The following is a 13121-nucleotide window of genomic DNA, read 5'->3' on the forward strand; positions in this document are numbered from 1 at the left end:
AAACTTCTGACAAATGAAGCCAACGAAAGGAGCAACTATTTTATCATGACATCAGCATTTCATCTTTGAGAGAAAATATGTAGTTTCTTCTTTCAGTAATGGCCTCCTCACGACAATAACCATGGGCGGAAATGGAAATGACATGGTGCAGTTTGCTATAAATGGCAATAAGACCGACGTTTAGCGTGGAAATATTCCAATGAAAGCACATGGCGAGAGTTGATCCTGCAATATCAAATGGCAAAAGTAAAATGACCGCAGATCCGTTTTGCAACAAGATTTACGTCTCAGTAGTTATGGAGTCTCCTGTGAGGTCGGCATTAAAACAAAACCATTAAGCAACACTTTTAATACAAGCAAACTTGAGTAACAGCTTGATTAATACCCAAAGTATGCAATATACAATTACAAGTAGTGTAATGAATGAGCATCAGTGTTAAACCTGCTGGGATTAACAGGGCTTCATAATGCTGGGCAGATTTCCGCTTTCCTCGTGTGTGTGTGTGTTGGACAAAATCAGACAGTATTAAAACCTCACCTGAGGCTGACACCAAGCGTCTTGCTTCTATGGAGCTTCTGTGCACCCGGCCAAGTGAACCCCGTTCGGGGTGCCGAGGAATGTGCATTAGCTTCGTCCCGCGTGAGAGTCAAATTCACCTCAGGGGCACCTCTCTTATTTCCCTTCCCCCACTCAAACATCCAATCCCACAGATAAGATGCCATTTTGCAGCCTTACCGTGGACTTGGAATGTGGAACAGAGCAGCAGTCTATTACAATTATTTCATACATGAAACACTGACACGCTGTAGGGTGATTTGTAACAATCTTCCTTGTGCTTACGAGGCCACCGCAACCAGTAAAGCTACTGAACAGGAACCAGACAGGTAGTTGTGTTATAAAATCATTTAATCCTCGAAATTTGGTCATCTGTACAAAAACATCAAAGCGAAGATTGAAGACAAGAATGGCATTTCAATTTTAAAAGTCTAATAACATACATTCTGTGCCAGACGGGTGAGTCATACACCTACTTTACAAGTCTAACTCGGTCTTTCAAGACTCTAAATTTTGGATTGTTGCTGATCTTCTTGTTGAAAAGGGCAAGCACCTCCTCCTCTTTTTTAAAATTCCCATCACCAGTAAAAGAGTAGTATGCTGCCAAAATCTGTTTAAAGAAAAGAGGGGGGGGGGGGGGGTTTAATGTCATATTATACTAAAGAACGTCTCTGATAATTATATAGTATATCTGAATATAGTGAAAATCACTTATTGTGATAACGATAACAGATCAAACACAAAGGATTATAAGGCTTTCGAATGTCCTCACCACCGATATTGTTAATCAGTTTCTTTTACATTGTTGACTTTTGAGTCTTCTAAAAAAAAATGACATTTCCAAGACATTTAAAACCAAATATTTACATTTTTTCAAAACATGCCTCCCATAAGAATTCAAAAATTACTTTCACTCTTGCACTGATCACACCAAGCTGTAGCTTAGAATAAATCCACCGACTTAACTTGTCCACAGCACTATACCGTTTATAGGCTATAGCCCAATTAGAATTTGAACTACAAGAATGTGTAACTGCAGTCAAATTGTAATACACACAAATGTTAATTACATGAGCAATAATAAAAATAAATAAAGATAATAATATGTCTATCCATTTGTTTAAGTAATACAAGTGCTGCTGGGATTAGAAGTCTTATGCATTATAAACTACAAACTCCAGAGTAATTCAAACGCTGCATGACTCACCTTCTTCTTCAGTTTTTTTACTGGCAGTTCCTGGTCAGCAGATTCTCTGAGTACAGCCTTGATATTTCCCTTCCAGTTGAATTTGCCTGCAAGTTAATCAGAGACATACATTAGCTATCAAAATGCCGGTAACTAAGCAACACTGACTCCTGCTGGTCATTTCTAGTTTTAGTTAGTTTAGCCAAATTCATGCTGGTAACCACTTTACCTCTGGGAACTTTTTGATCCTCGGTCTCTGAAGTCTCAGCAGCCTCTTCGTCAACTGAAACAGAACAAAAGAATAAATAATCATTTTTGCAAAAATATATAAATCTGTACATTTTTTGCGAATACTTTCAAACGCAAACACAGTTATGTATTCATTCAAAGAGAAATACCCTGACAAAGACACTTCTATGATACTTTAAGAACAGCATAACTTTAAAAAAAAATCTTTACTTGTCTTTGACTTCTTGCTGGATGTCTCATTATCGGCACCATTCTGCTCTTCATCTTCTTCAGAGCTGTGCTTTCTCTTTCTGTCCTTTTTCTTTTTGCCTTCTGGCTCCTCTGCAACAGTCTTATCGGCACCTTTCACCGCCTTCCCATTCTTCTGCTGACGTGCCGCTTTGCGCTCACGTTTGTTCAGTTTCTTCTTCCCGCCGTCTTGATGGCCGTTCTGTTTTTCATTTCCATTAGAATCCACTCTGACTTCAGCCACGGTCTCTTCAGCTGCTTTAGTCTCTTGGGGGGCCTCAGGAGACTGTCAAATTGTAGGCGAGTAATACATGTCAGTTGGGACATTGAAGACACGGGGAACTTATTTTGCTCATTTCCATGACTAAAAATATTACAACCAGATAGAAGAATCCATGCTCATAGAAGAGCAATAACCAACAATCAAGTAACTTACAAGGTCAACTGCAGTGAGGAGGTCCCACACCTCATCATGAAGACTGCTGTTGGCTATGTTAAGACAGCTTTTCATCCAATTCTGAAGAGAATACAAAAAAATGATGAGTTAATGGAGACAAGCAAGCTTTTCATCAAAGTGTGGTTAATAACCAGAGGCCACAGCTCCCTCACCAGCCCCCCTATACACATAATGATCCATGAAATGCTTCAGGCAATAGACAGGCTGCACCCTGGATTGGTCGCCAGCCAATCGCAAGGCCTCTTTTAGTGCGTTATTGTAGCAGAAGGAAGACATTGCAACACAAGAACTTCATTGTACAGATTAACATGTAACTGTAGAGATGACAATAAATATATTGAATCTTGAAACAAAATGATTATCTAGCGACACCAACCTGAAACTTGGCCTTCTTCTTTGGGACATTTTCATATGAACTGATTTGTTGGAGTACACCCTTTAGCTTCGTACTGACTCCAGGTTTGTTCATGGCGTCATGGACTCTCTTCAGGAGGAGATTCATCAAGTTAGCACACAGAAAAAAGAAACAGACATATAGATAGTACAGTGACAGTACTATGTGTGAGTAGTGACCGCTTCTCTCCATTTTACCTGAATCCACTGCTGCTGTTTCACATCTCCTTTGTTGGCCTTGGCCTCGAAGCCTTTGCCTCCATACTTCTGGTTTTCACTGATACATCTCGTGTGGTTCTTGTAGTCATCACCGCTGTTTAACACGCACAGAAACAACATCGTTGCAAACACGGAGATATATACGGGAATAACGATAACTACTATTCAAAGATTGAGACGGCAGTAGACACCCGGACATTACCAGAAATCTTTTCCACAGTCGATGCAGGAAAGGACCTGGCATCCCCGGCACATGCCCACGTGTTTGTCAACCTGGGCTTTCTTCAGGGATTCACCACAGGCGTTGCAGGTGAAAAACACCATTTTAACGACACGTTTTGCTTGCCACTGCCGTATTACTACTTTGGACCGATTCTGCTATCAGAGATAGCTTAATGCTAACGCTACGTTAGTATAATTGCGTTAAAATAAAGACGGTACAATCATCCGGCAAAAGTGGTATTCGGCAGCCCGGAGCGGTTTCTTTAGACAAAAAAAGGTAGAGAAGCTCATGTAAAAGTTCCCAGCGCGTATAACGTTAGAAGACGTGAGCTGCGACTTGAACTGCGTGTTCTGCTCCATTCATGAGAACTTTTCAAAACACACGTGACGACACCGTGGTCGTGCGCAACATGAATAGTCTTCCGTGTGAAACGCAAAATGAGAAATGTTCTGACCAACGTGAAATTGAAATTGTACAAAGCGCTTTTTCTCTTCTCCGGAGCTAAATGGCAGCTGGTTGACGAGCTAATTAAATCATTCTGATACGTGTCAATATATTACACCATAGACTGAACGTCTCAAACGAACCCTTCATGTTATATGCTTATTGTTTAGGCGACGTGAAATATTGGTTGTACTGGGAGGAAGTGACGTCTTTGTGCTGAATAAAGTGACCCATCATCCACATAAGAGGTTGACTTCTTCGATGTAGGTTGGGATTTATATTTATGTCCAGTTTTACTGAGCTAGCAACATTTAAGACTTCCATTCTTGTTTGAAAATACAATTCTTAAAGGATCTGGTGGCGCACCGATTCACAATGTTCATATCCGTGATGGTTAGCATAGCATTGCAGTTAGCTTGTTAGCCGTTTTTGTCCAAATTTTTGCATGGGTGGTCTTGTAGTACCGACGGATTAGAATTGTTGATTTATCCATCTGATTTTTACAATTTCAAATATAAAGACACCTCGCTTGTATCACTATGCAATAGGTGCCACTTAAAGGACAAACTAACAAGAGAAATACTAGATTTCCTTAACAAGAGATTTGTTTTTGTTTGTCATCGTGTGTCCCCCCAGAAAGTGTTTTGATGGAGAAGTTGGGTCTGGGCGGTTGAGCAGATGATTGACCATGGACACCCTGTCCAGCCACAGCTCCTACCTCCTGCAGCAGCTCCAAGAGCAGAGGATTCAGGGTCTGCTCTGTGACTGCATGCTGGTGGTCAAAGGTGTCTGCTTCAAAGCCCACAAAAATGTCCTGGCGGCTTTCAGCTCCTATTTCAGGTGCTTATATGCAATGTTGTTTGCAAACGAGGGACATGTCAGGGAATCTGTGGCATATTTCCATCCTTATCACTTAAGTAATCATGTGTTGCTGTTACAGAGTAACATAACGTTAAAAGTATTGTTTTGATCTTTCCAGGTCATTATTCCAAAATTCCCCCAGTCAGAAGAATGAGGTTTTCAACTTGGTCATCCAGGATGTCAGTGGCATCGGCCAAATATTGGACTACATGTACACCTCCCACCTTGACATCAACCAAGACAATGTGCAAGCGCTCCTGGACATTGCTCAGTGTTTGCAGGTTCCAAATGTTCAAAGCATGTGCAACGCTTTCCTCAAGCCTTGTCCTCCACCAGTGGAAATCACATCATTCTCTCTTCCAGGCATGCTGAGTTCTGAGCATGACTGCCTCTTGGGGAGCAATCTTCATCATGATGTTGACCTGCAATGTCCTTCTGAAACCTCCAGGCCTGGCTTCAACGGCGACATGGACCAAAACAAAAGGTTGCCCGTTTCTGTGCCTAACAGCAGCTCGAACTGTGACACAGCAAGCAGCATGCAGGCACCTGCGGAAAAACAACTTGTCCATGGTTACAAGCTCCGTAACTTCTATAGTAAGCAGTACTTTAAACAAAGTGCACTTCAGACTAACAATGCTGCCTTAAATCAAGGCCCGTGCCCCTTGGTGCTAATGGAAGATCAGCAGTGTCCGCTCGGGGTTAGCCAGGGGGGCAGCAACACTCCCGTATGCTCAGGAAACACCGTTCAGCCCAATCCTCCCTGCACGTCTGTGGCAGTCCAAAAGAACAATGTCTCTTCTTTAACACCCTCCGATAATTTGAACACCCCCACTGCTAACTCGGCAGACTCCATGCTCAACAAACCAGTGCGGCCAAAGAAAGCCGTGTACCTGAAGAAATACAACTACCTCCGATCTCAGAAGGCATTGGAGGAGATGTTTGCTGAATCGGTGAGTGAGCCCGTCCTCAGCTGTCCCAAAGAAAGTCATCAAGAAGAGTCTGTGGTCCAAACTCCAGTTTCAGAATCCCCCATCGAGGGACTTAACTCGGACAGGGAGCAGGTTACAGAGACGGCAACAGATGTGCAACCTCCTAGTCCACCGCCTGAGAACCAAGAGGAACATCTGAAAACTGTGCCAGAGACACCAGAGACACAGCAGCAGATACTTAACAAGCAATATTGTTGTGAGGTGTGTGGGAAGATCTTCAAACACCCCAGCAATCTGGAGCTGCACAAGCGTTCACATACTGGTATTTACTGTTTACATTAGCACATAATTGTCATTTTTTGGTAAAAATATTTGTGAAAGCAAACCTACATTTTTGGTTTCTGCAGGCGAGAAGCCCTTTCAGTGTAATGTTTGTGGGAGATACTTCTCACAGGTATGGTCTGAGGTATTATTTTGATTGGCCACAGTTATGCTGAGATGCAGATCTTATTTTTTGACATATCCAACTAATTTACAGGCTGGAAATTTACAGACACATTTGCGGAGACATTCCGGAGAGAAACCGTACATCTGTGAGCTGTGTGGTAAAAGGTATGTACCTTCCATGTGTGCAATTTCCTTGTTTATATTTTTGGTCATTCAAGTATGTTTTGTCAGTTTGCTGTATGTACTGCTTACACGTTTTCCTTTTAATTATTGCAAGCTGCTTATTACTAGTTTACAAAAGGTTGGCATGAGTTTGTGCATACCAATGATATGGCTTGAGACATTTAAAAATCTGTGAATAACCAATTTGAATAGATTAGAGTTTTGGCCATAGCCATATGATCTCCGTTCTCCATGTATGACCCAACCCTATAATATAGTATGTAATAGTCCATACATTTAATACTCCTCTGTGTTTTTCAGCTTTACTGCATCAGGCGATGTCCATCGTCACAAAGTGGTCCACACTGGAGAGAAGCCCCATCTGTGTGATATATGTGGTCGAGGTAGATGACTGCTCTAAACAGAAGCAATTATCTTAATTATTTCCTTTATCCATCTACATGGAGTTCCTAACTGATGATGAAGTTGAACCTTTATGAAGTATTGATAGTGTGAGCTGCTTAGTTCACGGAACCAGTTAGAGAATTGTGATATATTTTGTGTTGCCTGGTGATTTATTTATTTTTTTGTCACTGTGTGTATTTCAGGATTCAACAACTTGAGCAATCTCAAGGAGCACAAGAGGACTCACGCCACAGACAAGACATTCACATGTGACCAGTGCGGAAAATCCTTCAACACACACAGAAAACTTCTGAAGCACAAGGCCCGTCACACTGGGGAAAAAACACACAGCTGTGCCACATGTGGTAAGGAGCCGTGTCTTAGCAATGTAGACAAAGTTGTATTCTAGGGCTGCAACAATTAGTCAGTTAACTGAAAATAAATCTGAAGCTATTTCAAGAACGTTATGTTTTACGCAGATAAACCCAGCATTTAAGAATTCCAGCTTCAGACCTTCTAAATGTTGTTTGTTGTCTAAATGCTCCTCATTATCTCTGGTACTGGACCATCTTTTAGACGTTACAGACGTTTTTATGACATATAGGGCCTTGCTAAATTACAGTGGTAATTTCTCAAAAGACAATAAAACGCTTGAGTCCTGTCTTATTGCTCTGCACGCCAAGTAGAGTTCAATCCGTGTCAAAAAGCAATAATGTAATTCAGTATAAAATAGCAAATGTCTGCACCGTGTTTACACTGAAAATGTGTTGTTGTTTTAGGGAAATGCTTTATTGGCTCCGGGGACCTGCAGCGTCACATACGCTCCCACACTGGTGAGAAACCCTACATCTGCAACGCCTGTGGAAAGAGCTTCACCCGCTCTGCCATGTTGAGGAGACACAGCAACATGCACTGCAAAGGTGCTCCAGCTGACAGCCCTGTTACAGACAACTCCGACCCACCCAGTAGCTCAGATGGAGCGGCCGCGTTCCCCAAACCCGTCAGCCTCGGTAAACCTCCTGCAGCAACCATTGATCAGCACTTCCCCAGCATGATGCCCCATGCAGGCTTGGTGAAACCCCCACTGACTACTAGTTCTCCACCACATATCGAGAGTCCGGGTCCCACCCGCACACGCCTTCCAGAGCTGCGCTCGCTGGTACCCCACCACCTTCTTTCCTCTAACCACCAGGAAAGCGGTGCAGCCCCGACAGCCACAGACCACATGAAACTCGCCAAACCACACTTGTCTCAGGAGGTTGTGTATGGTCCCTATGTGGAGAATGGGACCATGTCTGTGGAGATGGGCAGAGGTGGGGTGGGCAGGTCATACCTCCCTCCCACAGACAATCACAGCAGTTCCCTCAGTTCTTCCAGCAGGCCCAATAGTGGCTCCTACAGGTCCACTGAAGGTCAGTTTATCTCCAGTGTGACTCTGTGGGGCCTGGCAATGAAAACGCTGCAGAATGATAACGACATGGAACAGTAAAATGTTGGTGAGATGTTAGATCAGAGGTTGTGCACTTCACTGATAGTGAATTTGTTTTAATTGGTATCAACTGGCGCTCGGTTGGTCATACTGACCTGTAACACACAAACGGTAGCTCTCATGTATCCTTTGATGAAGCAAACGTGAAGTAATATGATTTATTTATTTATAAATCAAAGAGCTTCCTAGTTTTTTTTCTTAACCGAAAAAAATACAAATCTAAGAAAAATCACAATAATTGCCTAAAAATTCCAATGTTGTTTTTCTGGTCCCAGTTTGTGAGGTCAATGCAGGTGTGCTTCTTCATATGTCAACAACTATATTACCCTTAATTATAGATACAGCAATGCACCAGTATTTGGCCTCCTATAATTCAGTGTGTTTCCAGGTCTTAAGGTCTAAACCGTAAACATCACAGTATGCATCTCAGTTAATTACCCTCTTTCACTTTGCATATACTGCACTGCACTTTCAACTATTTTCAACTATCACTGTCAAATGTGGCTGTATTATATTCATATCTGAATAACATACGTACAATATGTTTAATATTAACACTTGCCGTGTTAAGGTATTTTACATTTCTTTGTAAACAAAAAAAGGGTTTTATTTTTTTTACATTTCTTTGTAAACAAACAAGAAACAAACAAAAATCAAGCTTTTGGTGATATATGAGGAGAAACACAGCTCCGTATTTCTTTCATGTGCAATACAAAGTTTGACATATTAATACCATAAATGTGAAAACTGCTATTTGAACGCGTATCACACAAAATCTTAGATTGTATTATAGTTTGTAAATGTATATTTGTATATGAACTGAAAACCTAAATAAAGTTTAGGCTGGTTTACCATGACATTCCTGCACAAGCTTACAGGTTCACAATTATTCGTGCCCTAGAGGAAGACTGTAATGTGGTGATTGGTTACAAAATGTTTGACTGTGGCCACGCAGTCCTCAGACTTGTGTTGCACTGCAGTTGTACGCGGTCCAGTGCAGTAGATGGCGGTACAACACCTCACTGTTGCCCGTATCACTGGACACGACACACTACTCGGGAGGCAGCACATCTCCCGCAAACGAGGGAGCTAACGGAGGCTGCAGGATGGCCATCTCCACGCTTCAGTCCTTCAACGTCTTCCTCACGGAGAGGTTGACCGCGGCCGCGGGGGACATCTACGGATTCGTTGAGAAGACAATCGTAGACTACCAGGAGGAGGTGTACCAAGCGAAGCTGGAGAACCAGCGGTTGCAGCGGCTGCTGGATTTGGTCTACAAACCCGAGATCAGGCTGCGCAGGGCAGGTGGGTTCCTGTGTTAGTTGATCATTAATGGTAATTAGTGATGATCGTTAATGGCATCAGATCGCACTGAAGTCACGTTAAGGGATGTTGTTGTTTTTGGCGACATTCCGTTACGTTGGCAAACCGTGTTAGCTAATGCTACGTTTTTCTTAGCTATAACGTTACCTGTAAAACGGAGAGGGGACATTTCCCGTCGTATTTTCAAAATAAAACCAGTTAAGCCATGATGACGAGGTTCCAAGTGACTTTAATTATCAAAGTACATCTACAACTTTTAGAATATATATATTTATTGATATGCATTTAGACGATAGTGTGGTATTTTCGGCATACGTCTGATCTACCTAGCAGTAGCCAATTGTAATATATCAACAATTACAGTTTATCGAGAGCACAAAGTGCAAAGTGTGGAGACTTGGTCCTGGCTGTATTCCATTATGTTACCAGTTAAAGTCAGTAGTAAATCATTGGCAGGGAATATGTGTGTGTTTGTAGTTTATTACATTTGAAGAAACCCGTAACCGTATGTGTAAGTCTCACACATATGTAGGGGATGGTCACTGTGTCTTCAGTCTCACATTCCTCTTTCTCTGTACATCCCTCTGCTTCAGATTCTATTTCAGATCCTCCGTCTGTCCGTCTTTCTTCATCTCATCCCTCACCCCCCCCTTTCTCTGCTTGGAGGGTCACATCCCATAATACAGTGCAGATGAACATGATTCAGACGATAAAGGTTTATATGTTGAACAATATGAAACTTAATCTTAGGTATTTTGAAACAACAGCAAATTTATTTTTGATTATTCCAACGGCAGAATACAAGGCGCAGGGAACTTTGAGGTGGTAAACGCTATTTACAGCTGCGTAAGCGTTATTTCCAAAATTCCAGAGGCACGTAAATGGCGTTAACACTCCAGTACAGGCCTGGTTAGGAGTAAAAAATAAAAAACAGGCCAGTAACGTAGTTGTCGTACACCTAAGTGACCTCGAGTCACTAATGGCAACAATAAAACTTCTATCTTGCAAGTTACGGGAAAAAACAACTTAATAGACTAGATGTCTCCATATGGGCAACAAGTTTCACCATTTTATATGAAAGTTAGATTGTATTTTATCCTGATCGAATGAACCACTGCCATTTATGTTACCATCAAGTCTAAGTTTGCATACAATTAATTGATTCTTGCTAACTACAAGTTATATAATATAACAGGGCTGTAGTGGAGGGTAAACGCACGTAAACGCCGTTTACGCACCTCTGGAATTTTGGAAATAGCGTTTACCCACCTATAAATAGCGTTTACCCACCTATAAATAGCGTTTAGGCACCTCTAAGTGGCGTTTACGCACCTTTAAGTGGCGCTTACGCACCTCAAAGTTCCATGCGCCTTGTATTCTTCCGTTGGAATAATCCGAAATAAACTTTGTGTAATTAGTAGTCGCGCGCTCTGTGTTCGCTGGTCGTGCACGGTAAAAGGACAAGAAAAACGCCTGGTGACGCGTATATTAGAAAACAAGTCAGTTCTCAATGTGAAAAAAACATGCTGTATAGGCTATTTATGATGACATAGGTAGTACATGAGTGTTCCTTTAACTTATGTTGTCAGTGTAATTGACAGGCTGCTTAACTGGTTAACTCTTAGGACTCTTAGCAACACGTTCTGGGGTTCATGGCTCTTCTGTGCAAGGCAGGACCTGACGTGGAGGACAAGGAGGCCCTCTGGGCACGACTGTAAAAAGGAGACTCCATATGTAGATAGTTCTTAATCTGCAATTGTCTTGTTGTGTTGACATACTTTTCTTCACTGTTTTCTTAGATTTAATAAACTACAAACTACTAACCCATTTATTCATTGTCATTGATTGTATATGACTTTTACTGATAACATAATGCAATATAGCCAGGACAGCCTTACAGAGTCGCGACGCTTTGTGTTGCGTTGCTTCGCATCGCGTCAAGGTCTGTATGATCACAAAATTCAGAGTTCACCCACCTCTAATTTTACCACTACAGCACTGGTTATATGCGTACAGTTGGTGGTTTGGCTGTTTGGAGATAATAAAACACTCACAAAAAACCTCAAAGCAATTTAATTTGAGTCTGTTTGAATCGATTCGATTCCTTGTACCCTGTGCCTATTAGAAGGTGGTTGCTAGGCAACACACACTTATGGATTTCTTTAAAATGCAATAGTAATGTATTAGCGGTGTCGTACTGTAACAGTCATACACACTGTGGACTGTGAGTGTGACGCATTTCTGTCACCGTCTTTGCAGATGGCGAACAGCAGACTGCACTGATTTCGGTGGAGGAGATCACCCCTAAACTGGAGGAGTGTAGCCCGAGTGCGTGCCAGGACCAGCCGGGACCCTCCCGGGAGAATGAGGAGCAGGAGGAGCACGGGGAGCAGAAGGAGGAACTCTGGATCAATGGGACGGAGGAGCAACCGGCCGCAGAGGACAGCGACGACGGGGACGCCTTGACGAAAGAACTCATCAAAACAGTGCAGCAATTGGAAGACTGTAGAGCAGCGGAGGAAGGCAGAGAGCCAGAGCAAACGCCTGCAGAGGATCCAGAGCACTCTCAAGAGAAGACCAGTACCACCTTGTACCGATGCCACGTATGCAACTACATATTCACCAAAAAGGCAGTGCTTACATGGCACCTCAAGACGCACGAAAGCAAGTCACATGACGGCAAAGGGAACTTTGACTGTCACATATGTGGCAAACACATCCCCTGTCAGAGCAACCTGCAGAACCACATGAGAGTCCACACGGGAGAGAGACCCTACAGCTGCCATTTCTGTGGCAAGTGTTTTAAACTGAAGGGACACATGACGGAACATATAAGAACTCACACAGGAGAGAAGCCGTTCAGCTGTCACATCTGTGGCAAATCTTTCAACAGAGGTTCAACTTTGAGGAAACACGTTTTAGCCAAACATAAAGAGGAGAGGCCGTACAAATGTGGGGATTGTGACGAGTTATTTACCGAGAGGCTGCTGATGAAGAGGCACATGCGAAGAGTTCACGGAGTAAAATTGTCCACCAGTCAAAGTCTTGCCTAGAACTTCGGAGCAGAATGTGGAATAAAGCTCGGTGTCTTTTTAAAGGTTTTGATGCTAGCGCCAGTGAGTTTTGGTACCAAAATGTTTTTCAAGATGTTGCTGAATATTTTAATGACATTATGCCACGTTCCTTTTTTTTCACAGAAAGCCTAAATGTTAAATGTTGTGTAACATAAATAACCTTACTTTGCTTGAATAAAATACCATCAAGGATTGAATCATTTGTTTCAATGGGATGTGTGAGATATAAACTTATTGCCGCAATGCAAAGTTTTCACTCACCTGGGAAGTGCGCCCAAACTAAAGTTTGGGATAGTTTAGATGTGACCTGCATTTTGTTTGCACTGTGAGTAGCTGTGGGTTGTGAGTTGGCCACGTACCATTTCCTCTCTGCTTATAACTCGTGTTGATCATTAATATGCAGCATGAAATAAACTTTCATGCTGCTGGATTTAAAAAGACAAATGAAATGGCTGTGGTCCCTTTTAAATTGAATC

General features: G+C 42.3%; 2 protein-coding genes across 2 annotated transcripts; one reads left to right on the forward strand and one right to left on the reverse strand.

Annotated features, from left to right (window-relative positions):
* Positions 1–889: 889 nt before the first annotated feature.
* Positions 890–4172, reverse strand: lyar (Ly1 antibody reactive homolog (mouse)). The gene is made up of 8 exons (XM_040202950.2): positions 3491–4172; positions 3268–3382; positions 3053–3160; positions 2656–2736; positions 2202–2505; positions 1972–2025; positions 1764–1849; positions 890–1166 (listed from the first exon to the last, which is right to left on the reverse strand). The coding sequence occupies exons 1-8, from the start codon at positions 3610–3612 to the stop codon at positions 1029–1031; spliced, it is 1008 nt and encodes a 335-aa protein (XP_040058884.2). The 5' UTR covers positions 3613–4172; the 3' UTR covers positions 890–1028.
* zbtb49 (zinc finger and BTB domain containing 49) lies at positions 4140–12771 on the forward strand. Its single transcript, XM_040202931.2, has 10 exons — positions 4140–4218; positions 4592–4795; positions 4935–6067; positions 6153–6199; positions 6284–6357; positions 6676–6758; positions 6963–7124; positions 7539–8244; positions 9198–9553; positions 11831–12771. Exons 2-10 carry the CDS (start codon positions 4644–4646, stop codon positions 12622–12624), a joined length of 3507 nt encoding a protein of 1168 aa, XP_040058865.2. The 5' UTR covers positions 4140–4218; positions 4592–4643; the 3' UTR covers positions 12625–12771.
* The last annotated feature ends 350 nt before the right edge of the window (positions 12772–13121 follow it).

This window comes from Gasterosteus aculeatus, chromosome 17 (genome assembly GCF_964276395.1).
Source record: "Gasterosteus aculeatus chromosome 17, fGasAcu3.hap1.1, whole genome shotgun sequence".
Classification (NCBI taxonomy): Eukaryota; Metazoa; Chordata; class Actinopteri; order Perciformes; family Gasterosteidae; genus Gasterosteus; species Gasterosteus aculeatus.

What these genes read in the sequence shown, in the direction of transcription:
- lyar (XM_040202950.2), bottom strand. Translation starts at nt 3,612, where the DNA reads ATGGTGTTTTTCACCTGCAACGCCTGTGGTGAATCCCTGAAGAAAGCC. An exon ending in AGAAGAAGGCCAAGTTTCAG is followed by an intron (nt 2,737 to 3,052) that starts GTTGGTGTCGCT and finishes TATTCTCTTCAG; the next exon opens with AATTGGATGAAAAGCTGTCT. An exon ending in TCCTCACTGCAGTTGACCTT is followed by an intron (nt 2,506 to 2,655) that starts GTAAGTTACTTG and finishes ACAATTTGACAG; the next exon opens with TCTCCTGAGGCCCCCCAAGA.
- zbtb49 (XM_040202931.2), top strand. Translation starts at nt 4,644, where the DNA reads ATGGACACCCTGTCCAGCCACAGCTCCTACCTCCTGCAGCAGCTCCAA. An exon ending in GTGGGAGATACTTCTCACAG is followed by an intron (nt 6,200 to 6,283) that starts GTATGGTCTGAG and finishes ACTAATTTACAG; the next exon opens with GCTGGAAATTTACAGACACA. An exon ending in ACACAGCTGTGCCACATGTG is followed by an intron (nt 7,125 to 7,538) that starts GTAAGGAGCCGT and finishes TTGTTGTTTTAG; the next exon opens with GGAAATGCTTTATTGGCTCC.